This window comes from Brassica napus, chromosome A3 (assembly GCF_020379485.1).
Source record: "Brassica napus cultivar Da-Ae chromosome A3, Da-Ae, whole genome shotgun sequence".
NCBI classification, from domain to species: domain Eukaryota; kingdom Viridiplantae; phylum Streptophyta; class Magnoliopsida; order Brassicales; family Brassicaceae; genus Brassica; species Brassica napus.
Window position 1 is genome coordinate 4,772,429 of NC_063436.1, and position 23,049 is coordinate 4,795,477.

At 34.7% G+C, this 23,049-nt stretch overlaps 6 protein-coding genes across 9 annotated transcripts; 2 read left to right on the forward strand and 4 right to left on the reverse strand.

Moving 5' to 3' along the window:
* Positions 1-1,097: 1,097 nt before the first annotated feature.
* LOC106443267 (actin-12-like) lies at positions 1,098-3,802 on the reverse strand. The gene is made up of 4 exons (XM_022713207.2): positions 2,782-3,802; positions 2,316-2,709; positions 1,299-1,912; positions 1,098-1,204 (listed from the first exon to the last, which is right to left on the reverse strand). Exons 1-4 carry the CDS (start codon positions 2,839-2,841, stop codon positions 1,139-1,141), a joined length of 1,134 nt encoding a protein of 377 aa, XP_022568928.1. The 5' UTR covers positions 2,842-3,802; the 3' UTR covers positions 1,098-1,138.
* Positions 3,803-5,223: 1,421 nt separating this feature from the next.
* Positions 5,224-7,152, reverse strand: LOC106443266. The gene has a single exon (XM_013884840.3). It carries the CDS (start codon positions 6,210-6,212, stop codon positions 5,394-5,396), a length of 819 nt encoding a protein of 272 aa, XP_013740294.1. The 5' UTR covers positions 6,213-7,152; the 3' UTR covers positions 5,224-5,393.
* A 2,132-nt stretch (positions 7,153-9,284) lies between these two features.
* Positions 9,285-10,074, reverse strand: LOC106436104 (non-specific lipid-transfer protein 3). Its single transcript, XM_013877062.3, has 2 exons — positions 9,649-10,074; positions 9,285-9,498 (listed from the first exon to the last, which is right to left on the reverse strand). Exons 1-2 carry the CDS (start codon positions 9,984-9,986, stop codon positions 9,489-9,491), a joined length of 348 nt encoding a protein of 115 aa, XP_013732516.1. The 5' UTR covers positions 9,987-10,074; the 3' UTR covers positions 9,285-9,488.
* A 1,431-nt stretch (positions 10,075-11,505) lies between these two features.
* Positions 11,506-12,424, forward strand: LOC106436094 (non-specific lipid-transfer protein 3-like). Its single transcript, XM_013877051.3, has 2 exons — positions 11,506-12,069; positions 12,206-12,424. Exons 1-2 carry the CDS (start codon positions 11,732-11,734, stop codon positions 12,237-12,239), a joined length of 372 nt encoding a protein of 123 aa, XP_013732505.1. The 5' UTR covers positions 11,506-11,731; the 3' UTR covers positions 12,240-12,424.
* A 692-nt stretch (positions 12,425-13,116) lies between these two features.
* On the forward strand, positions 13,117-15,603 carry LOC106436074 (UDP-glucuronic acid decarboxylase 3). 4 transcript variants are annotated; one of them, XM_013877036.3, is made up of 10 exons: positions 13,117-13,324; positions 13,417-13,523; positions 13,858-13,944; positions 14,031-14,118; positions 14,202-14,293; positions 14,377-14,441; positions 14,527-14,693; positions 14,767-14,991; positions 15,074-15,114; positions 15,207-15,603. In XM_013877036.3, the coding sequence occupies exons 2-10, from the start codon at positions 13,440-13,442 to the stop codon at positions 15,387-15,389; spliced, it is 1,032 nt and encodes a 343-aa protein (XP_013732490.1). In that variant the 5' UTR covers positions 13,117-13,324; positions 13,417-13,439; the 3' UTR covers positions 15,390-15,603. The 4 variants fall into 4 exon arrangements, with proteins under 4 accessions (XP_013732490.1, XP_048628386.1, XP_013732499.1 ...); XM_048772429.1 differs by having other exon boundaries at positions 13,299-13,354; positions 13,421-13,523; XM_013877045.3 differs by having other exon boundaries at positions 13,300-13,324; positions 13,421-13,523.
* A 4,051-nt stretch (positions 15,604-19,654) lies between these two features.
* LOC111200480 (ATP-dependent DNA helicase PIF2-like) lies at positions 19,655-22,355 on the reverse strand. The gene is made up of 3 exons (XM_048772436.1): positions 20,565-22,355; positions 20,448-20,488; positions 19,655-20,349 (listed from the first exon to the last, which is right to left on the reverse strand). Exon 1 carries the CDS (start codon positions 22,271-22,273, stop codon positions 21,272-21,274), a length of 1,002 nt encoding a protein of 333 aa, XP_048628393.1. The 5' UTR covers positions 22,274-22,355; the 3' UTR covers positions 19,655-20,349; positions 20,448-20,488; positions 20,565-21,271.
* Positions 22,356-23,049: the final 694 nt, after the last annotated feature.

A 23,049-nucleotide genomic window follows, 5' to 3' on the forward strand; every position in this document is an offset into this window, starting at 1 on the left:
TTCGGTTTAGGTGAACCGAAATCGAATAATAAAACTAGAATCTATTAAACCAGCAACTTAATAATATCCGTATTAATGCGCATACTATACCGAACCGTACTCATTTAACATCAACGTTACTTTGTCTCGATTAGCTGAGTCGAGACAATTAAAGTATATGTCACATTATTTTCTTATACTACACAAACGTTATAGAACATGAGGTTTTGACATGCTATTTTGCCTTTCGAATAACATGTATCACAATTGTATTACAACACTAGAATTTCGTCGATAAAACTTGCATATATTCTCAATTGATTTGTAATTTTTCGGTATGCTAACTAAGTTAGGTTTTGGGTTCAATAAGTGTGTTTTAGACGTTTTCAAACTAAAAATGTTAAAGATTTAACGTATAAGATGAATCTTATTCTGTTTTTTTTTTACTACTTTACGATATCCTTTCTATAATGAACACAAACAGCATCCTCACCATGTTTGGCAACAACATTACGACAATGTTCTTAGCTTCATTCTTTAACATCAGTTCTCCTCTTTTGCCAATACCATCACCGCCACGTGCAATTCTTACCAAAATTTCCTCCGAGCTCCCACATCAATCACTGGATTCTTGACACTCTTGCAACATCAGTTCCTAATAATCTTTCACTCCAACAACAATATCATGGAAGATCAAAAGCTATGACCGACCTAATGATTTGGCATATCAGTTATGCATTTTATCACTAATAAACTGAAAGATTTAATTATTGTCTTTATGTTTGAACAGTTGCTTAATAAATTCCTTAAATCATGCTAGCACAATGGGTGATGCATATTTTAAATTTTGGGTATCCATAGAAGAAAAAAATATCAATAGAAATTAACTATCTACTTTGACAAATAGTGTTTCTATTCAAAATAAAAAAGAATTAAAAGAAATAAATTGGTGTGGTTTGCATAATTTAATGAAGAAATTGAATGCGTTTCTTTGAGTTCAGATGCTTCAAATCAAAATTACAAAGAACAATTTGGGTGAAGAAATGTGATTAACAAAAAACTGGCGATTGGTAGTAGGCTGTATAAAGAAGCTCAAAGGTGTTTTTATCTTTTTCTTTTGGGAACTTCAATCTTCCTTTGGTGCTTTCAAGAAGTGTGATTAGAAGCACTTCCTATGCACAATTGATGGTCCTGATTCATCATATTCTGCCTTCGCAATCCACATCTGTAAAAATTTCAAACACAACAATGTTTATATCGATGACAAAATGTTAATATATTAAGATCAAATATAAATTTTAGTTATGTTATGTTTGCACCTGCTGGAAAGTGCTGAGTGAAGCCAATATAGAGCCACCGATCCAAACACTGTACTTCCTCTCAGGTGGAGCCACAACCTTAATCTTCATACTGCTCGGAGCCAAAGCCGTAATCTCTTTGCTCATTCTATCACCAATCCCACCAAACATTGTGGTTCCACCACTTAGCACAATGTTCCCATACAAATCTTTTCTAATATCCACATCACATTTCATGATAGAGTTATATGTGGTTTCATGGATTCCGGGATTTTCCATTCCAATCATTGATGGCTGAAACAAAACTTCTGGGCACCGGAACCGCTCTGCACCAATGGTTATCACTTGTCCATCGGGAAGCTCAAAGCTTTTTTCTACGGAAGAACTTGTATTGGAGGTCTCTAGCTCTTGTTCGTAGTCTAGAGCAATGTAGGAAAGCTTCTCTTTCATGTCTCTAACGATTTCACGCTCAGCAGTTGTGGTGAAAGAGTAACCGCGCTCTGTTAGAATTTTCATGAGGTAGTCCGTGAGGTCACGCCCCGCTAAATCAAGACGTAGGATTGCATGTGGAAGAGCATACCCCTCGTAGATTGGAACCGTGTGACTCACACCATCTCCAGAGTCCAAAACAATACCTAATAAAACATTTTGCAAAAGGACCATGAAATTTTTCAAACGGAAATGATACCAATTATTTTACTTTTAATCTAGTAGTACGTAACAATGTTTTAACCAAACCGAAACAGAGTGTAAATGAAACTAATAAATAAATTATCTTTTATTTTGATGCTACTTTAGATATCTAAAATTATTCGGAAGGTATATAAAATAAATATAATAAAAAAATAATTGTTTATAGTTTATCATCCAAAACAAATTTGGTTCCAGCTCAAGCAAGGTTTTCATAAAACCTATAGAAAAAACTAAACCGAAAAACCGAATGCTTTGACTTATCAACCAATAGTGAATCAATTGAATGCAAAGCTAATAAATGAAGCATTGCAAATGTTCGAAAATAATGTAGTATGCGATACTAACCAGTTGTACGGCCACTAGCGTAGAGTGACAAAACAGCTTGAATGGCAACATACATAGCAGGAGTGTTGAATGTTTCAAACATGATCTGAGTCATCTTCTCCCGGTTAGCCTTGGGATTGAGTGGAGCTTCGGTTAAGAGAACTGGATGTTCTTCAGGGGCAACACGAAGCTCGTTGTAGAAAGTGTGATGCCAAATCTTCTCCATGTCATCCCAATTGTTAACAATTCCATGTTCAATTGGGTATTTGAGTGTCAAGATACCACGTTTTGACTGTGCCTCGTCTCCAACATAAGCATCCTTTTGTCCCATCCCAACCATAACACCCGTGTGACGAGGACGGCCTACAATGCTCGGGAAAACTGCTCTTGGTGCATCGTCACCCGCAAATCCGGCCTATACTCATATTTTATTTTTAGTATTTATAGTAGATAGTCATGTAACACATATCATTTAGAGAAACATTACCTTAACCATTCCAGTTCCATTGTCGCAAACAAGCGGTTGAATGTCTTCACCGTCGGCCATTCTTCAATCACAAAACTGGATCCTGAAACGCCTCCTATGGGTTCAAAATTTATGAAAATACGAAAGGAGCTTCTCGTTATATCGCTTCAATGAAAACAGTTCTTGGCCGTTAGTTTTTAGCTGGAACCTATATGTAAGAGTGTGACAACACGTGTTCACCTATTTTGGGTAATTAAGGGAATATTTTACAGCCTAAGCTGAACGGGAATGGCGGTTTTGGTCCTTGTTCGCCGGAAGAATCGGGTTAGTAGATACTCGTTGTTGAATTGAGAAATATGGATCATTGAGCCGTGAGATTATTAAGATGATAACTGTGACGTAACAAATAACCACATTCATGTATAGGGCTTATACTTATTTTTGCTATGTTTGTATTTCAAAGTTTAATTCTTGAGATTGGCATCTTTGTATTTTCCTGTTGTTTGTCTGCTTGTGTAATTATTAATTATGACAGAGCATTAGAAGATGTTATAAAAACACCCTTATTGCTTAGGACCTCTAATAATTTTTCAAACAAAAACTATTTTAATTTTACTATAATTTAGTTACATAATTAAATTTTAGTTATTTTAAGAAATTGAATTAGTATCTGTAAAACACATATCTCATAGAATTTCTCAAAAAAGTCTCATTTGAGAACCTATCTTCACTTTCTCTCTTATTTCTAATTAATTTATGTTTATTCTTGTAAAAATTCCAATAGAAGTAGCACATTACACATTTATTTTCTGGTCCACTACAGTTCCATTATCAAACAAACACATATACTTTATTCAAGGATTACCAAACGAATCATAGTTAATTATGGCAAAGTTGGGCTCCAGTATCCAACGCGAATTTTGAAATTGCATTTAAGATGAAGCCAACGATGTTGACGTGTGTTCCCGGACCCTTTCGCTTTTCCTGTCTCTTTGAGTTTGGTTCTTCCTTCACGTGTCGCCATGTTCACAGTTGTCATAGAATACGTACATATATACGTATAACAGTATCTTTAATGTATACTACTGATTGACTAATTGTACATATGTATGCGTACTTTAGCATAATATATTTTTAGTTTCTGTTAGAATCGGGTTTATTACGGGCTTCCAACTCAAAACCAATTGGCAATTAGTGGATTGGCCCTAACCCTTTATATATTACTTAATAAACCATTGATTGTCCAATGTGGGATACATATCCCTTAATACCCCTCCTCGAGATGATGGCTTTTATCGGCCAGAAATTTCGGAACTTTAAGACAGTTATACTCGGTCGAGCGAGTCAATTACGACCTATATACCCGGTCGGGTAAGGTTAATATTAATTAGGGGTTTTTAACTTATTAGGATCTGGGCTCTGATACCATGTTAGAATCGGGTTTATTACGGGCTTCCAACTCAAAACCAATTGGCAATTAGTGGATTGGCCCTAACCCTTTATATATTACTTAATGTCCCATTGATTGTCCAATGTGGGATACATATCCCTTAATAGTTTCTCTTTATACATACATGACTTATACATCCAGAAGAATTCAGTTGTTGCGAGTTAAAAAGATATTTCATTCTAAATATATGTAACGATAATTGTTTGTCTACATGTTCCATACATACACTTATAACGATAATTGTTTGTCTACATGTTCCATACACTTATAAAGTGCTTTACTGGGTAGATTTGAATTACTAGTCGTACAATATATTCAAGCATAAGCATTTTAACACCCGTTTTTGTCATAGGGATTGAAATTGATAGATTTTCTGACGAGAAAAAACGTCGCTCACCAGTAATAAAGTATTTTGATAAGTAGTTACGTGGTCCAACAAGACCTTCTTGGCATAAACTGAAAACTATTCGAGGTTCAGATTAATTATTAGTGAAACAAACCTTTCGGCGATACATCGCGTGATGCCATGAATTTTTCTAGTTCAGACACCACAAAATGTATACAATTTTCTTTTCTTACAAGATTATAATCCATTCAAGTAGTCTAAATATATACATTGTTATGTTTTATTTGCATTTTTTATAAAGTAGAAAGCATCAAAATTAAGTAGTAATCGCAAATATGTGGAAAAGATTTATTCATGATGTATTGTGCATAATTTGCGGGCTTAAAAGCATTTATAGTAATCATATCAAACAACATTGCACTTCTTTTATCGTTTACTTGAAACAGTATTATTCTAATCGGACTGGTAGATTAAAATAACCTAGAAGTAGCTGAAAGTTCAAATTTGTGGCGCCGTAAGGATTTGAATAATTATCACAATTTTTATTTTAAGCTTTTTAGACAACATTTTAATTAATTTTTCAAAACTATAATATTTTTTTGGTTAAGAGGACACAATTCAAAATTTCATAACCAATTTCTAGCTTAATTTCTTTTCTCAAACAGAATTATAAGAAGCACCTGCAAACTTTTTCAGATTGATACGTACAGAAGAAATCATTCACAAAGAATCAGAATGTGAGAAAACAAAGATAATTCGCACAATTAATATTGAAATTCTTTTTACAAATTTCAACAAAAAATAAAAATTAAGGAGTAGAGCAAGAGAGTTCTAACACTAAACAACCAGTGTTGATCTCCGGTCCAACGTTCTAAGATTTGTACCTGATGACGAAGAAGAAACTGCAAACGACACCGTCTCATCAGATTCTTGACTACTCTGTTTCTTCTCTCTGTTCATCATCTCAGGATTCAAGAACTTCAGAAACGAACCCTCTGTCTCCTCTCTCCTTTTAGCTTCTTCAGCCATTCTCCTCCTCAGCTTCTCTTCCGCATCCCTCATGAACTTAAACTTAGGCGGAGGCGAAGAAGAAGACGACCTGAAGAACTTGTTGAACTCAAGCTCACCCTCTGTCTCGAACAGAGGATTGAAACCATGGTGCGAGTAAGACTCCAAAGGAGATGACTTCAGTGTACAAGGAGAAGCCAGAGGAGTGAGACCAGGGGTAGTACAGTCATTAACCCCAACCGGAAAATCACTCAGACTTCTTGATTTCTCATCATCAGATTCCAAATCTGCTTTTGTCTCTTCTATGATTGTGAAGAGGAACCTCTGGTTATGAAGCTTCATGAGCTCTGCTTCAAACCCTACTTCTCCTCCACCTAAGTGTTTCATCAACCCTATCTCTAAATCTTGAGTCCTCGAGATTTCCGCCTCTCTTACGCCATTGTTGGCATGTAAAGGTTGATGGTTTTTGAAGCAGAAGAGCTGGATAAGTTCCTTAGCGTACCCAGCTTGTTGTTCTTCTTGTTCTTGGCTCTCTTGGGTTATGATCTTCTTCCATCTCAGAAGGTAAAAGATTTCTGCAACAAGTGCTAAGAGAAGGAACCCAAACACCAAACTCAACCCTATCCCTAACCCACTTATAGTCTTCATTTTTGTCACCTCAAAATTCTCACATCAGATGAAGAAAATGAAACCAAAATGTGTGAAGATTTTGGAAACAAGAGATATTTTTAGCTGTAATTTATATGGTTAGAGGAGCAGAAGATGGAAACTTGCCTTGATAGTAAGCAGATTGAAAGAGAAAGATAGATTTGTGTATGTGTGTGTGTGTGTGTGTGATATAGATAGATAACTTCTCTTTCAAAGTGATTTAGGTTCACAAGTTGGGTTACTTGTAATACTTGGCACAAAAGGGCCAGCTCTTGGTGCCTTTAACACAAGATTTTTGAAAAAGATATATTAGTACACTTTATAAAATCTTATGTTCTTTTTGCCTTCTAAGTTCTAGCATATTATAATACTTAAACAGTTATGTTTAAAAGTTTATACATATTGTATTGCTATTAGATTTTTTTTAAAGCTTAATTAGTATATGTATTTGGACTTGATATGATATATTTGATAGAAGATGATATAATATGTCGTTTAACAATAAAATGTTTTTCTGTAAAAGAATACTTTGACAATGATGATAAATTTTTTAATAAAAGAAAATAGTTTCACTGACTACATGCCACTGAAAAATGTTTAGAAAGAAAGTTTTTGAACTATTTAAAACGTTATGCAGCTATATGAAATGATTATTGTTTTTTTGGTTAGACATGTTAAGATGAAATGGTTTGTTTCTACAAATAGTGTTATATAAACGGGTTAAACTGCAACATAATGTATTGGGTAACTTTATCATGAATGGCTGCGGGAGAAGTGATTAAATCTTGAGTGTTGGTGGTAGTATAAACTGGTAAGAGGGGAAGGGAATTATTCAGACCAAATTTAAAACGATTTTTAAAAAGTTGAAGGTTTTGTGAGGAATAATAATTGGAGGTGCCACGAGGGGAACACAGAACATATGACCAGGGGCGGATCTAGAAATTTATTTTGACTGGGGCACATAATTATAATTATTATAAATAATATATTAATTTTTTAAAAGTATAATATAAATAATAAATTATTTTTTAAAAGTAGAATATATATAATCTAAATTTTTAAAATTAATCTGAAAATTTTACAATCAACTAAAAACAAAAAGCGTAACATGATAAAAACAATTAAAAATCTAGAAAATAGGATTTTCAGTGTTATGATTACTAAATATTTTACGCTCAACATTCACTTTGTCATGTTTTTACTTTCTCATTAACCAAGAAAGTATACACTTGGTAGTGTATTTATACATAAGCGGTTCAGCTAAAGGAGACTAAACCACAACTAAACCAATGGTTTAGCTAAAGGAGACTAAGCCAAAGAGATACATATGATGATATAAGCTAATACACTCCCTCAAACCGATTAAGACGCAGGCTTAAACAGGTTTGAAATGGACATCCGAGCCAGAAGAGAGTGAAATGGTCCCGGGTGTAAAGCCTTAGTAAGTATATCAGCATGCTGGTTCGAAGAGACAACATGAAACAGTCGCAAGAAGCCACGCTTCAGCTGATCTCTAACGGTATGACAATCAACTTCAACATGCTTCGTGCGTTCGTGGAAGACCGGATTAGAAGCGATGTGCATTGCTGATTTATTGTCACAGAATAACTTCGCAGGAGATGTAACAAGAACCCTGAAATCACAAAGCATCTGAGCCAACCAGTGGCTTGGTTATGTTACAGTTGTTATGCTTCTCGTTGGACTGGGGCACTTTTGATTTTTTAGCTTAGATTAAAGAAAAATGAAAACATATTTAACTATTACAAAAAAATGAAGAAAGGAGTATGTGGCATGTGCCACACCTATTGGTGTCCTGCGTCCGCCCCTGCATATGACTGGATAAGATAATAAATAGACAGAGCCAATGGTTAGACAACCGTCGCCCACAAACTCATTTTAGCTGTTTGTTTTCCCCTCTTGTTTCGATTCTGTTGTCATCGGTGGTTTTAAAATTATTATAATGACAGAAAGTTATATATCCCCTCTTATCTTATAGAAGAACCTAACGAGTTTTGGCCCACTGAAACCAATATTTCCAAGAGAATTTGTACTCCCTACACATCAGATATCTCATATTTGCACTCCATATACTATATCCCTCCAATTTTCCCCCCTATCATTACCATTTTCTCCCATTTTATGGTATCTCAACATTTTTAGTATATTCAGCAAATTAGCTCTATTTCCAAATGTGCAAGACAACACGTTGATAGAACTCTGGGGACGAACTTACTCAACTTTTCATTAGGTCTCAAATTGTGTATATGAACACAAGAAAGATTATGGTTTCTAGTATGAATATATTTTTATACAGTCAGAGCATTCAAATTGGAGTCCAAACTAATTTTTCAGAAACAATTTCCATGTTAAATCTCGTAGATATATATATTTAACTTGTTTAACAGAAATCATTTCATGATCATATAATATTACGAAAAATGATTTTACATACAATAGAAGAATATTATAAATTCATGGTTCTAAATTTTTCAAGTTAAAAAGTTTAACACTCTTCGATAAAATTATAAGATAATAATTTTTAAAAGAATTTAAGTTGATATATAGCTCCATTAACTTATAAGTAATTACTATATATAGAATTTGTATAAATGTAAACATTTTTTTTAATTTTATTCAAGACAAAATTCATCTTTTTCTTTTCATTTCAAACATTTTAGTATTATCTTTTTGGATTAGTTCTAAGACATGAATATATCTATGATATGTGATATTCCAAATAATAATCTATAAAATATATAAATTCATATATTATTAATTTATAGATTTTTTTACTTGAAGTGGAGTTGTCAGAAAATAAAGTTAAGTATAGTAGAATTAATGGATTTCTACTTTATCTTTAGAAATCTCAGCTCCATCAGCTTTAATTAGAAATGCCATGTACGATAGAATGCTAGTTTCTTTTGTCCAATAATATGAGTTCTGTCTATCTCGCTTTGAACTTCGACGTATGTGTTTCTTGTTTACATTCGTCATTGTTAGACCAATGTATGTGTCATTGTATATTTTGATAATTAATAGTTTTCACCATAACAATTTCAGTTAGACTCTATATATAGAAATCTCCCGCCAGTATTGGATATAGGTATTAAATTATAGGATTAAGATAACATCATCATATCTCAAAACATATTAAGATACAACTGAGGAAAACAAAGATCACAAAGCCATAAGACAAAGACATAGTGTGAGATAAGCGTCCATATATAGACGTGTTTTATTTTATTTATGCTAAATCATACTCATTAAGCTCCCACTTCACTTGACGCTGCAACACCACAAAAAAATCAAGACAAGTTAGATTATAAGAAGAACTAAATCACGGTCTCCAGATCGAGTAATTAAGCAAGAAAGAAATCAAGAGAATGTAAAACTGAGAAGGTACACTTTCACAAAAAGAGGAAACTAAAAGACATACTTGTCGCAGTTCGTGCTCATGGAGATGGGATAGGGAATGCTAACACCGCACTTTCCAGGAAGACCAGCGGCTAGACTTGGGTCGAGACCAGAAACGGTCTTTGCAGCGGACTGTAGGCATTTGCATGCTTGTTGACGGTCTGGTGTTGTTTGAGCCATACCGTTCAACTTTGTGACTCCAGCACAACACGGAGGAGGAACATCCCCGCCTTTCGATAGGTAGTTGGCACATGGAGCCAAGCTACTTGTCACTGTGCCACATGAGACTGCTGCATCTACTGATGCAACTATGCACACCGTCAATACAAGGCATGTGAAGAACCTCAGGGCCAAAGCCATTTCTGTTTTGCTTTTCTTTGTTTGATGAAGAATATGGATATTCTGTTTACTTGTTTCTAGTTATGCTTTGTTGTTTGATATGAGATCTGAAGAAGCTCGTGATGGGTTTAAATAGGAATATTAGATGGTGAAGGTAGTGACTAAGCAGGGTTAATTTGTTGGTAGTTGGAATGCATTTACTTAATTTTCTTTTAGTTTCTTATACTAATTGCGAGAAGAATTTGAATAATAAGCAAAACATGATCTTCAACACTGTACATAATAATTAAGATTTTTCACTTCTCAGCTATATATGTGTGAACTATGTAAGTGAGGTTACAATGCCGTTCATTTTAGTGCAATGTGTAACTAAGGGACATAATAAATTTATCAGCTAAATTATTCTTTTTACTATTATCAGATATCAATTATATATGTTAATTAACTTATTTATCGTTTATCGCAAGGTTGCACGTAGGGTTTCTTAAGATGTACTGTAAATAGGTAAAAAAGGTAGGAAATGGTCGTCGTTATAGTAGTCAATCACTTGTCAACTACTAGCCGTTCTGTGTTTAAGTAACAATTTAATACCGTCCAATTAATGCAAATTTGTAACTGAGGGACACGTGTATCAAACATCAAACATCAAACCACACAACCCTCCCAACTAGCATGGACACACTCTCCGAATCCATTGGACCACGTTCTTATTTCAATTAAAGCATTGTCTACATTATAGTAACCTAACTACAAGTATGGGTTATTGTTGGTTATTACGATCTCAGTTGTCTACGGATTAAACCAGGAGTTAGTTCCAGCCCAACTGGTTCTTGGAATCATTAAATTGCACCAGCTGGGCTGGAGATTGAGCTATGGTTAAGTAAGCAAAACCGGATTTGTCACGAAGTTGTAAACCGATAGTTGTAGCTTGTGAGTTGTGATTCTTGAAACCACCATCTAGATCTACGGCATGTGAGACAGATCGATCGAGCTAATTAGGATATATTTGATATAAGATATTTCTTGAATTAGCGGTCCAACTAGCTAGTAAGATATTTACATAACATACAAATCAAAGTTTACTAATGATCCCCTTGGAATTTTTCATGCAAGATTTTGATCTTTACCAGGAGGGATTACTCATTGACATATTGTTTCTGTGTGCTTGTATATTCAATCATATGATATCTTAGATAACGAAACTTTAACTTTCTTGATATTTTGTCGAGGTCAAGATTCAGTTGATGACATATGCTATTCACTTAACTATACTTAGCTTTCTCCTTTCACCCGGATTTTTCTATACGAAAAGATGATGCATACTTAGTATGACAGCTCTGATGCATTCATACTTTTTCCGTTAATAGCCATAGTTTGCCGCACAAAGTTAAAAAAAAAAAAACACAGGCCATAGTAAACAAATTCTTCAGTTAATTAATGGCAAAACAAATAGAAGGTCCAGTGAAATTAATGAGGAAGGTGATGGGGTTAGTTGGGAGAGTTCTAATGGTTGGTATTGCCTTTAATTGGACTGTATTCAAATTTAAGTCGCACAGTAGTAGAGTACAAACCTCTACTAGTGGATAAATTATTGATTGTCTGAAATCAAGATACATACAGTAGTAGAGTACAAATCCTAATATAAACCCATTCATCAACTCACACTTTTCTCATCCAACAACAAAAGAAGAAGCTTAGAAAAGCAAAAGCAACTAAGTGTCTCTATTTTCTTAGCACACACAAAAAGAAGAAAAAAGCAGGAGACAATGGTTTCGGCTCTGAGATTCTTCACATGTCTTGTCTTGGCAGTGTGCATAGTTGCCTCAGTAGATGCAGCAATCTCATGTGACACAGTGGTAAGTAGCTTGGGTACTTGTTACGTTTACCTAAGGCAAGGCGGGATTGTGCCGTCTTCATGCTGTGGGGGAGTAAGAAATTTGAACGGTATGGCTCAAACCACACCAGATCGTCAACAAGCATGCAAATGCGTACAGTCCTTTACAAAATCTGTCCCTGGTTTCAACCAAAATATAGCATATGGGCTTCCTGGAAAGTGCGGTGTTAGCCTTCCCTATCCCATCTCCAATAGCATGAACTGCGACAAGTAAGCTTTTTGTTAAGTGCAAGTTCACATTCTTTTGTTTTCTTCTCTTACATGATTAGTTACCCAATCTAGCTAGAGACGGCGATATAATCCTTTTTAATGAGTCAAACTTACTCTGTTGTTTGTATTGTTGCAGCGTCAAGTTAAGCGGAACTCATGTATCATCGTGAGGATGAAGAGTATGGTCTACAATAAGTAAAATGAATTAATGGTTTACATACTCGCTGATTCATCATGTCCGACTTGTCTTGTTTTTATATTGTTGTTGAAAAAGTTTGTCTATGTTACTTTGTAATATTTTGCTGTACATTGTATCTTAATTATGTTTAAGAGATGACTACACTGTATTCATCAACATGTTTCCATAAGATAGATGTAATTAACAACTAGGCTCTCTGTTCATAAATGCGTGCAGGCAATTTAATCCTCTTTCCCAAGTTGGGGTTTGGGAACATTCTTTCATTTTTGAGCTGATCTTTTCAGGTTCCCTCTTGAAATGGACTAAAACAAGCCAACGACAAAGGTTACTACGTGCTGTTTTATGTGCTTTTTAAACGACATCGTTTATTTTTGTAGCTTCTCATGTCTTCACACGCCTTGTTGGTATATCCAATAAAAACCGGCATGCAGTTCCTATTAAAGTTGAAAACTCGGGTCCACTTTATTGTCATTTGAAGGGATTAAGCCTAAATTCTTAGGGGAATAATGGGACATTAGTAGAACTAAAAGCTACGAAACAATTGCTTCCTGATTTATAATAGAATAAAGTTTGATCAAAAAAAGAGAGTTTTGTTTTGATAAAAACGTAAGTCATACTCTAGTTTGGTTGGTGTTAACCAAAACGTAAGTTTTACTCAATTGGACAATGAGTTTGTTGTCTCCTAATCTTATTTGATGTCTTCTAGTTTTATCCAGTGTATTACAATTTCTTAGATCGTTAGCATGCTTTTCCTAATAACTATTGCATATATGTATTAGATGATGGCTACCAATTGTAAAGTAAAGATGATTCCACGTCATGTAATCATCTAAAAATAGATGAAAAGATAAATACGTAAAGGTAAGTCCACGTCATGTAATTATCTCTCTTTCTGTCAGTCTAATAAAACATAAATGGCTTTAAATATCTAGAATTTTATTTTTATTTAATTTAACTGAAAAAAATCTTCAGTAGTTTAAGACACGTGTGGAGTATAAGTAGACGATCTCTCCGTGTCTCTTCTTTCTCATCAGATCAGAAGATTTGGGACTTTAGGTTTCTCTCTCTCTTACATCGAAGCTTCTGGTAATATAATCATCTCCTTGATCGTAATTCTCATTTGCAAAAGTTTCAATCTTTTTTGGCAGGAAGGATTGAGAGATCTCATCAAATGGCGGCTACAAGTGAGAAACAGAACAACAGCTCAAAGCCTCCTCCTACGCCTTCTCCTCTCCGCAGTTCCAAGTTTTGTCAGGTGAAAAAGTTTGTAACTTTGATTTAAGATTTCAAGTTTCGATTTTGGTGAATACCCTTTTGAGATTCGTCACCGTCTAGTGTAGTTACAAGCTTGAATCCGTTTTTCTGATCTGTAATTCGTTGATGGTGTGAGTCCTTTGTTGTCCGTTGCATAGTTTAGTTTTGGTCAAAATCGAATCAGCTATGTTGCAAGGATCTTAACTTGATCTCTGAGAGAACTTAGATCTGTGAGAGAACTTTTGTCTCATTAATCAGATCGTGTGCTTTATTAGTTTGATCTGATTGGATTGTCTGAAGGTTTAAAGGTGCTTACTTTATTGCTGTTTGTGTAGCCTAACATGAGGATCTTGATCTCGGGAGGAGCTGGCTTCATTGGCTCTCACTTGGTTGATAAGCTCATGGAAAATGAGAAGAATGAGGTTTGTACATGTCTACACTCTACAGAAATTGACATGTCTCTTATGTTTGTAACATTCTTTGTTGATGTATTGGCTTCACTCTCCAGGTGATTGTTGCTGATAACTACTTCACTGGATCAAAAGAAAACCTCAAGAAGTGGATCGGTCACCCAAGATTCGAGCTCATTCGTCACGGTATGAGACTCAAGACTCATATCTTCTTGTCTTATGTCAACATGATCGCCACCCATTTAGCTTTTGGTATTTTGAAATGTTAGATGTTACGGAGCCTTTGTTGATCGAGGTTGATAGGATCTACCATCTTGCCTGTCCTGCCTCTCCTATCTTCTACAAGTACAACCCCGTCAAGGTTTGTGCGGAAACATATATATGTTCTTTAATATCCATCAAAGCATTAGTTTTTTTTTCTAATAATCTTTTTTTTTTCTGCAGACCATCAAGACCAATGTGATTGGTACACTCAACATGCTTGGTCTCGCCAAGCGTGTTGGAGCGAGGTTAGTTCTTGCTAGCTCCCTATCTGTTAATCAAATCTTCTTCTTTTGTTCATCTCTTAAACATTGTGTTCTTCTCTTAAAACAGAATCCTGCTCACTTCGACCTCGGAGGTCTATGGAGATCCTCTCATCCACCCCCAACCTGAGAGCTATTGGGGAAACGTCAACCCTATTGGTGTAAGGAGTTGCTACGACGAAGGCAAGCGTGTGGCCGAGACGTTGATGTTTGACTACCACAGACAACATGGCATTGGTCAGTTTTGTGTGTATTATTCCACCAAACTCACCGCATCACTTAACCATTGTGTCCGTTTGCTATTTTGTAGAAATCCGCATTGCTAGAATCTTCAACACATATGGTCCTCGGATGAACATAGATGATGGGCGTGTGGTGAGCAACTTCATCGCTCAAGCACTTCGAGGAGAGGCTTTGACAGTTCAAAAACCAGGGACGCAGACCCGCAGTTTCTGTTATGTATCAGACATGGTGGATGGGCTTATCCGTCTCATGGAAGGAGATGATACTGGCCCTATCAACATTGGTAACCCAGGTACTCCTTAAAAAACACTATGGAGGATAGTATCTATCTCATTGTTTAGGCTTGTGTCTGAATCTCTCTCTGTGTTTCTTAGGTGAATTCACAATGGTGGAACTGGCTGAGACGGTTAAGGAGGTTAGAATCGGTTTTGTCTGAACCGTACGATGGATCTTGAGTTTTAGTTAGTGTTGTTTGGGTCTTAATGATATATATTTAAACGCATGCAGCTGATTAACCCGAGCATAGAGATAAAGATGGTGGAGAACACACCGGACGATCCAAGACAGAGGAAACCAGACATAAGCAAGGCCAAAGAAGTGTTGGGTTGGGAGCCAAAGGTGAAGCTCAGAGAAGGACTTCCTCTCATGGAAGAAGATTTCCGTCTAAGGCTTAACGTCCCCAAAAACTGAAAAACATGTCTCTGAGTTTACGAGTTTGTCAGTTTTTGAAATTATATGGTGTTCGTTATATACTACAGTGCGTTTGATTTCATATATTTTTATTGATCCTTGTTGTGTTGTAGAAAAATAAGTTGAGAAGTTATTTTACAATGAGGAACTCCTCGTTTCTGTTTGAATATATTGTGGTATGCACATCATATTATAATGTTCTTTTTTCTTCTGAGTTTTTGACCCATGAAACATAATGTTTTTGTACCCACTATAAATCACTTCATTATGTTTTTTTTGTCATCATATTCGATTAAGGTTATGTTAACCAAAAATTATTGAATTATGATATGTATATGAAATCTGAGTGAAAACAAATAGGCTTTGAAAAGTAGCAAATTGATATATCCAACTTCCACCATTAATCATTTAACTAGATCGGAAATGAATGATAGAAGATTTCTATTTAATGTTTTTGAGTGTCTTAACTAAAACAAAATCCAATCAATGTTAATTGAGTGTTCAAAATTTTAAAATAATTAAATGATCAAATTTTCTCCATATATTCTTATTTATAAATTTAATATATTAAAACTATTAAAAATTCAAGTATATACAACCTTTACATACTTAACACATGTATGTTGTTAAAAAAAAGAAAGATGAAACATATGTACGTGTTTAACTGCATCATTCTAAGATGAATGCTAAAAAGAGTTTTTGATGTTTACTAATAGATAAGTTAGTTCGTCTTACAAACTGACCAATTTAGTGTATTTACTCTAACTCTAATTCTATCTAACACGAGTGAAAATAACCATCTTTGCTAGGAGTGAGCAAACATTCTCCTATATTTTAAAATGGTAGTGTTATGATAGTGATCTATAATCCCACACTTCAGATAAAAACTAGTTTAGTGATGACATTGCTACCATGATATCAGACAAATGATCTCTCCGTATTAATTTTCTCATTTTGGTATATTAACGGGGAGATTTTAGGGTGGAATTTTTAGCGCAACATGAAAAATCGTCTCTTGATTTGTAGCTAAAAATTCTAAGAACCGGTTTTTAAATAATATTTAAGAACCGGTTCTTAGTTTTTTTAGTTAAAAATTAAGACATTGTTTCTTATATTCCGCTAAGAACTCCATCCTAATAACCTCCATTAATCATGTTCTTACATGTGAGGGAGTATTATTCAATATGGCCAAACTTCATTCTTTTTGAATTTTTTGACCCCTAAAGCTTTAAAGAAAGTTTACATGTCCTAATAGTAACCGTAACATTACCATCACAAACAATCAACTCATTGTTAAGTATACTGTAATGAGTCATCAACCAAAAGGAAAAGGACGTAACCATGCAAATTATAACTAGACATATGTGCTATACAATGATATTTCATTGTTTAATGAATTAATTTCCAAACAATTCCTTTAACTAAAAACTAGGATGAGACCCGCGCCCTGCGCGGGATGAGTTTTAATTTTTAAATTTTATAATATTACATATATATTGGATAATATTGCTATTTTCCATAGGTTTTTTAAATATTTTAAGAATTTTGCTTAGAATGCATAAGATATACGACAAAACCAAAAATATAGTAAAGAAATAATAAGTGTATTGTATTTATATAAATGATGTGGACCTTACAGCGCAGAGTGAGAGTGTCCGATCGGATCATAAATATTTGGTAGAATAGTATTACTCCATTGTCGATGGGCTTCTTTTGGATTTTTTTGAAACATTTTAATTCTTATATTGATGGGCTTATCTAAATCATATATGCTAATGGACCATTATTAATTATTAATTTTAATCTAATTACTTTTTTTTGTTGAAACACTACCTAATTTCTTCATTTTAACAAACCGATAACATTAGAACTCTTTTCTCTTGCCATCGAAAAAAACAGAAAAGGGGGTTAGGGTTCACCATGTTTGATTTCTAATTGACGATCAAAGAATTTGTGTAGCCAAACTTAGACAAACGGTTCATGTATATGAAATTGTTTTCTTCGAAGTCTGCTCCGTTCTCCTTGATGTTAATCATTCTGCGCCGGTAACCGTCTTCGACATCCCCGAGACGATGAATAGCTAATTAGCTTCTCCGCGCAAGTCTGCGTCACAGATCGGTGTTATAATATTTGACCTCGATAATCTCTCTATCTCCAACTAAACTCAAATGTTCAGGTTAGTTCCAAAATTCGTACTTTGTAATTTATTGTGTTGGACACTGGATTTTTCCAAAATGTATTTAGGTCCGTCTTCCCAGTAACTCATAATATAAAAGCCAAATGAAGTATATTAAATAATATGGAATGAAAACATTGCAAAAAGCATCATAAACAAAACTGAAACAAATTATTGCCAAAAACAAACTTCAAGGTGCCTCGTTTCACTGAAGCTGAAATCTTTCTTCAAATCACCTGCTATGACTTCAATATGGGGTTGGTGGAATCCTGAATGTAACATATAAAACGTCCGGTATGCATAATAAGTCTATACATTGTATACACGATCACATTTTCCATTGTGTAAAAGAATGGTGGATGTTAGTACCTCATTCGGAATGCTTGAATCTCTGTAATTTCAGGTTCAATCAAAATTTTTGAGAACCCCTCAATGTTTCTCATATGCTTGAACCTACCTATATATAATATCCCTTTATTAGCCACTCTAACAGTAATTGTTTTGGAACAAACTTAATCCTTGAAAATCTATTTTATTATTTACCTTCAGCCCGTTCAATCTGCCAGAAGTTCAAGACACATAGAACTACAGACGAAACAGTGGAGTTCCATAAATGATAAAACTCGATAGCCATATCTCCATATGCAACACACTTTATTTCATCAAACCTGTATGTCGACAAAAATATATAGTCTGAACACAAAGCAATATATTGCTCTAATTGCTTTAATAAATGAAATATTTACATAAATATAGGGAAAGTACACACCCGATATTGATCAAAGAGAAATTAATTTTATGGCTTATTCCACCATAAATGTCATCTTCATATGCCTGGAGTTCCCCTACCCCGACCAAAGCTCCATAAAGATCTAAAACATTAACACGGTAACATTGGTTTTTTAACCATTGTAAGTATCAAAACCTTATATGTTAAAAATAACTATCTTAAATTATATAAAATAACACATGTATACCTATAGAGTACATTGGGTGGGAGAGACCACGTAAGACGTTGAGAAAGTGGGCAAAACAATAGTAGTTCCCAAACATCTTTGGTTGAATTTTTGAAATAACCGACGAATTTGTCATTTCAATATGATATCGGTTCGTGCTCAACCGTATCAAACCGGAAGCATGGATCAATTTGAAATTTCGAATTTCAAACCAATCACCTTCATCCATGGTGATTTGATTTGAAGCTTCCAACTCTTCATATAGAGTTCCTTCTATTGTAGTTCCCTGTTAAAAGATAATAGAAAATAATAAATCAAACAAAGAATCTTTTTAATAAAAATATATTCAGCTAAATATTATAGTTATTATGAGAGAAAAATCAGTACAACGTCCCTTACTTTCTGATCAACCAAAACCATGGCTGATTTCTTTAACATTGTACCAGTAATTGTGACCCATTTGCTTATGAGGGTTACACAAACTGCAGGCTCACGGATGTCAAGATTCAAGTCACCCAGCAAAGTTTGGACAGACATCATCTCCGCTAGATACAATAGATTAGAATGGAGATCAGGTATTTTTTTCTAGTATAATGAGTTAGTTAGTCTGAATAGGTGACACATATATATATATATTTTAAAGTACACAGCATCTTGGTGAAGCTATTTTTAGTAATTCCGTTTAATGACATTGATTGAAAATATTCGTCTTTAAAATGGTTCATAACATAATATGTCAATGCCTTTTTTATCGTACAAATTGACAATCAAAGCGATATGATCGAATTTACATTTACTTTTGGCATCAATTTAATATCGGAATTTAAATAAGAATATATTTTTGCTATTGACTATTGTAAATCATGCAAAATGATCGGCCTTGTGATAAAAAAATGCTTCTACTACAGGGAGATCTTGCTGAATTCGCTTATATGATAAGTATCTAACTCATCAGATGGTTTAATTACATTAAGACATTATACACTTCACATATATTTATATTTATATTTATATTTATATTTATATTCTGTATTATGAAGTAGTCAACTCTAACAGCTTATGTTTTTTTTTCTGACAGTATTTCCCAATATTTGAAAATAAAACCCTGGTTTTATATATAGAGGGCTAAAAGGATACATGTCCTCCACAAAAAGCGCCGAAGGCTTGCTCACCAAGCAATCAATGTCAATAAAATAATTTAAAACATGTATGTTGAAAATTATCATACTGTATATATAGTAAACATAACTTTTTATGCTGCATGCATGCCGATAGACCAGACTATATATATAGGAGATGTCGAAAATTTTTCAATGAAAAATGCTAAAAACACTCTGGTCGTGATAATGTAGTTTCATTAGGGTTCACAAAATTTGTAACAATAATTTCCTCTGTAAATAAAAGTGAGAAAACTATTTGAATTTAAATATAGTGCACTTACATATTATATGTAATGTAAACTTGTATTTTATTGTCATCACTGTTATAAAATCTATTAAATACCAACTTATCTATGCATTATATTTTCTTATACAGGAATGAAAAGATAATGGAACAAATTTAAAAGAAGAACCGTGAAACGTCTACAATTCCAAGGGTGTCAAATAAGCCAAACATGTAAGTTTTCCAAATTTTCAATTGTAGATGCAGAATGAAAATATGATAAAACTACTATAGTACGACTGGTGAGTTTAAAATCCAAATATGGAACCATGTTGATAGTGAAACAATATTGTCTTGATTAGGTTTTCTGGTAGGCTATGTGAAACAATAAAACTTATTTTCTCTTCTCTGAAAAGTATTGCTGCATGCTCGTTCTCGCCATTTCCTTTCAGAAAATAGAAATCAAGCAAACTAAGGGCAATTAATATACATATAAACATAGCGAATTAAGGTTCATCTGTACTGTTTCGAGGGAAGGCTTACATTCTAGTACGTATTGATTTCATGACTCTCTGCTTCAAAACCTGTGTCACGTTTTTAGAGAAAGTGAGCTGAAAAAAACATTAAGAATATAGCAAATAAAAAGATGAAACAACAGACCTGGAAGCATTAGCTTAGTTCCACGAAAACTATTTTGCATTGCAGTTTTCAAACAGATTCTGGAAAACTTCCTTGAATACAACATTGAGGGTTGAATCTTGAGGTTTTTGGTCTTTATCAGTAATCAGAATTTTCAATCCCTTCCTTGACTTTACCCTTGACACAGCCACATACAATTGCCCATGTGAAAAAACAGGTCTTGGTAGAAACAAACCCACATTAGATAGTGTTTGACCCTGGCTCTTGTTGATGGTCATAGCAAAGGCCACTTTCAGGGGAAATTGCCTACGTCTCATTTTGAAAGGAAGCTTTGAATCTGAGGGCTCTATCAAGACTCGGTGTAAAAAAACCGTCTCACCAACTCGAGTTCCAGTGATGATTTTCGCTTGAAGAATATGTTTAGCCAGCCCAGTAATCTGCAACCTTGTCCCATTACATTGTCCTTCTGTGGGATCCAAATTTCTAATCAGCATAACTGGTGTACCAATCCTAAGCCTTAGAGCATGATTAGGTAATCCTGATGTTTTGATACTATTCAAAAACTCTGGAGAAAAAACAGAGTCATCTTTGGATTTTAAATCAGCTGGATCAATACTATCTGAACTCAAATAAGTCCTCTCCTCACCTAATAAAGAAAAATGTGTCGTAAGAATCCTATGATACACAGTATAAAAGAACATAGTAGCAACAAAACTGATAGCTAACGTTTAATAGTGTGCAACGTCTAAAAAATTACCTGCTAGACGATCAAGCATATAGTTGTTAATAACATCAACATCTTCGTTCGTAGGACACAATATTGCTCTTTCCTGGAAAAATAATGGATCCTTCGAATCTTTGAAAGTGTTGCCATATACTTCAGAGACGATAGCTTCAATAGGATCAGTGCACTTCATAACCAGCAGATCTTTAGGAATATCAATCATAGTTTCTCCACTGTTTGGCTCGTTAATCTTTCCGTCACCTACATCCAAAATCCAGTCGGAAAATTTTTTAATCTCCTCAGCTTCTCGAGGATCTGTTTCTGAAAAGAGCCTCATATTCTTTGTCAGCTGTAACACTTTGCAATGCTTCCATAGATAAGAAGAGTTTAGCGCCGCCATGACAATATCAGCTCGGTTTCCCCTTGGAATTACTGGTAGTATTTGCCGGAAATCACCACCAAAAACAACTACTTTGCCACCAAATGGCCTTCCATCAGTAGTCTTCATAATGTCACATAAAGTACGATCCAACGCCTCAAAGCAATGTTTGCTCATCATAGGGGCTTCGTCCCAAATAATCATTGAAGCCTTCGCAACCAATTCGGCCTGATTGCTTCCAGGTTCTATATTGCAAGTGGAGAACTCATCTGGACTTATAGGAATACCAAACCTTGAATGAGCGGTCCTCCCACCTGGAAGCAATAAAGAAGCAATACCGCTAGATGCAACATTAAGAACAACATCACCCTTTGACCTTATTGCAGCTGAAAGAATATTCCATAAAAATGTTTTTCCCGTTCCTCCAAACCCATAGACAAAAAAGACTCCACCTTTACCACTCATAACCGATCCTAGAATTGCATCATAAACAGACCTTTGCTCATCAGTCAACTGTGTAATCCACTCGTCATGTTGCCCTCGCAATTCTTCTCTTGCGTAGTTTAGCTCCTCTTGTAATAGATTGTTGTCATAAACAGAATGATCAATAAAAACAGGTTTTGGCATTGTCTCCCACTTAGCCAGTGAACTATTTTTTGAACGCAGTATTTTTTCAATCAATACTAACGTTTCATTCAGCACTTCTTCCTCACTCAAAATGAGTCCTGATATGCCAATAAAAAATAGTTTGTTAGAAGACAGAATAAATGCTCATCTATATTTAAAAAAAAATACTTCTTGAGCTCACCAGGATTTTTACGCTTCTTCCTCTCAATGTATAGGACATCTTCTGATAATATATCAGTGCATGATTCCCATACTAATTTCGGCATAGATAGAGACCCAGATAACAACATCTTTGCAAATAAGTGGCGCACGTACCCGCTGGAAGCCCAAAAACTGCATTCTTTTAATCCTTCAATATACTCTTTGTCGTCATCCAGCAAACCAAGCTCGTAACAGGCATCCTCATAACTGGGTAGGATTATCCCTTTAACCGTCTTGATATCATTGTAGCACCTTGGACCCTTTACCTTGTTAAGAAGAACCCTCAGAAAATAACGTGGGCCAGAACCTGGAGAAACGGGTGTTAACCTTCCAATAGCAAAACCTTTCTTTCTTGGATTCCAAACCTTTTGCTTAGCATCATAGACAAATCGGGTAGGCATTTCCACATATGTAATTTCTCTAGCTTCAGGGTATAGTTCACAACAATCAAACCAAGCTAAAAACATAGTCTTTGTAAGCTGCACTCGAGCCAATACACTTTCGACAGTATCACCATGTTTGTAGACTACTGGTTGCTCTCCCTCAAGATGAAACGTAAGCTTCTCCACAGGTGT

Bases quoted from the DNA above. Each gene is read 5' to 3' on its own strand.
- LOC106443267 (XM_022713207.2), bottom strand. From the start codon at position 2,841: ATGGCCGACGGTGAAGACATTCAACCGCTTGTTTGCGACAATGGAACT. The intron at 1,913-2,315 runs GTTAGTATCGCA...ATGTTTTATTAG, and splicing joins CGCTAGTGGCCGTACAACTG to GTATTGTTTTGGACTCTGGA. The intron at 1,205-1,298 runs GTGCAAACATAA...AAATTTTTACAG, and splicing joins CACTCAGCACTTTCCAGCAG to ATGTGGATTGCGAAGGCAGA.
- LOC106443266 (XM_013884840.3), bottom strand. From the start codon at position 6,212: ATGAAGACTATAAGTGGGTTAGGGATAGGGTTGAGTTTGGTGTTTGGG.
- LOC106436104 (XM_013877062.3), bottom strand. From the start codon at position 9,986: ATGGCTTTGGCCCTGAGGTTCTTCACATGCCTTGTATTGACGGTGTGC.
- LOC106436094 (XM_013877051.3), top strand. From the start codon at position 11,732: ATGGTTTCGGCTCTGAGATTCTTCACATGTCTTGTCTTGGCAGTGTGC. The intron at 12,070-12,205 runs GTAAGCTTTTTG...GTATTGTTGCAG, and splicing joins AATAGCATGAACTGCGACAA to CGTCAAGTTAAGCGGAACTC.
- LOC106436074 (XM_013877036.3), top strand. From the start codon at position 13,440: ATGGCGGCTACAAGTGAGAAACAGAACAACAGCTCAAAGCCTCCTCCT. The intron at 14,119-14,201 runs GTATGAGACTCA...TTGAAATGTTAG, and splicing joins ATTCGAGCTCATTCGTCACG to ATGTTACGGAGCCTTTGTTG. The intron at 14,294-14,376 runs GTTTGTGCGGAA...TTTTTTCTGCAG, and splicing joins ACAAGTACAACCCCGTCAAG to ACCATCAAGACCAATGTGAT.
- LOC111200480 (XM_048772436.1), bottom strand. From the start codon at position 22,273: ATGCCAAAACCTGTTTTTATTGATCATTCTGTTTATGACAACAATCTA.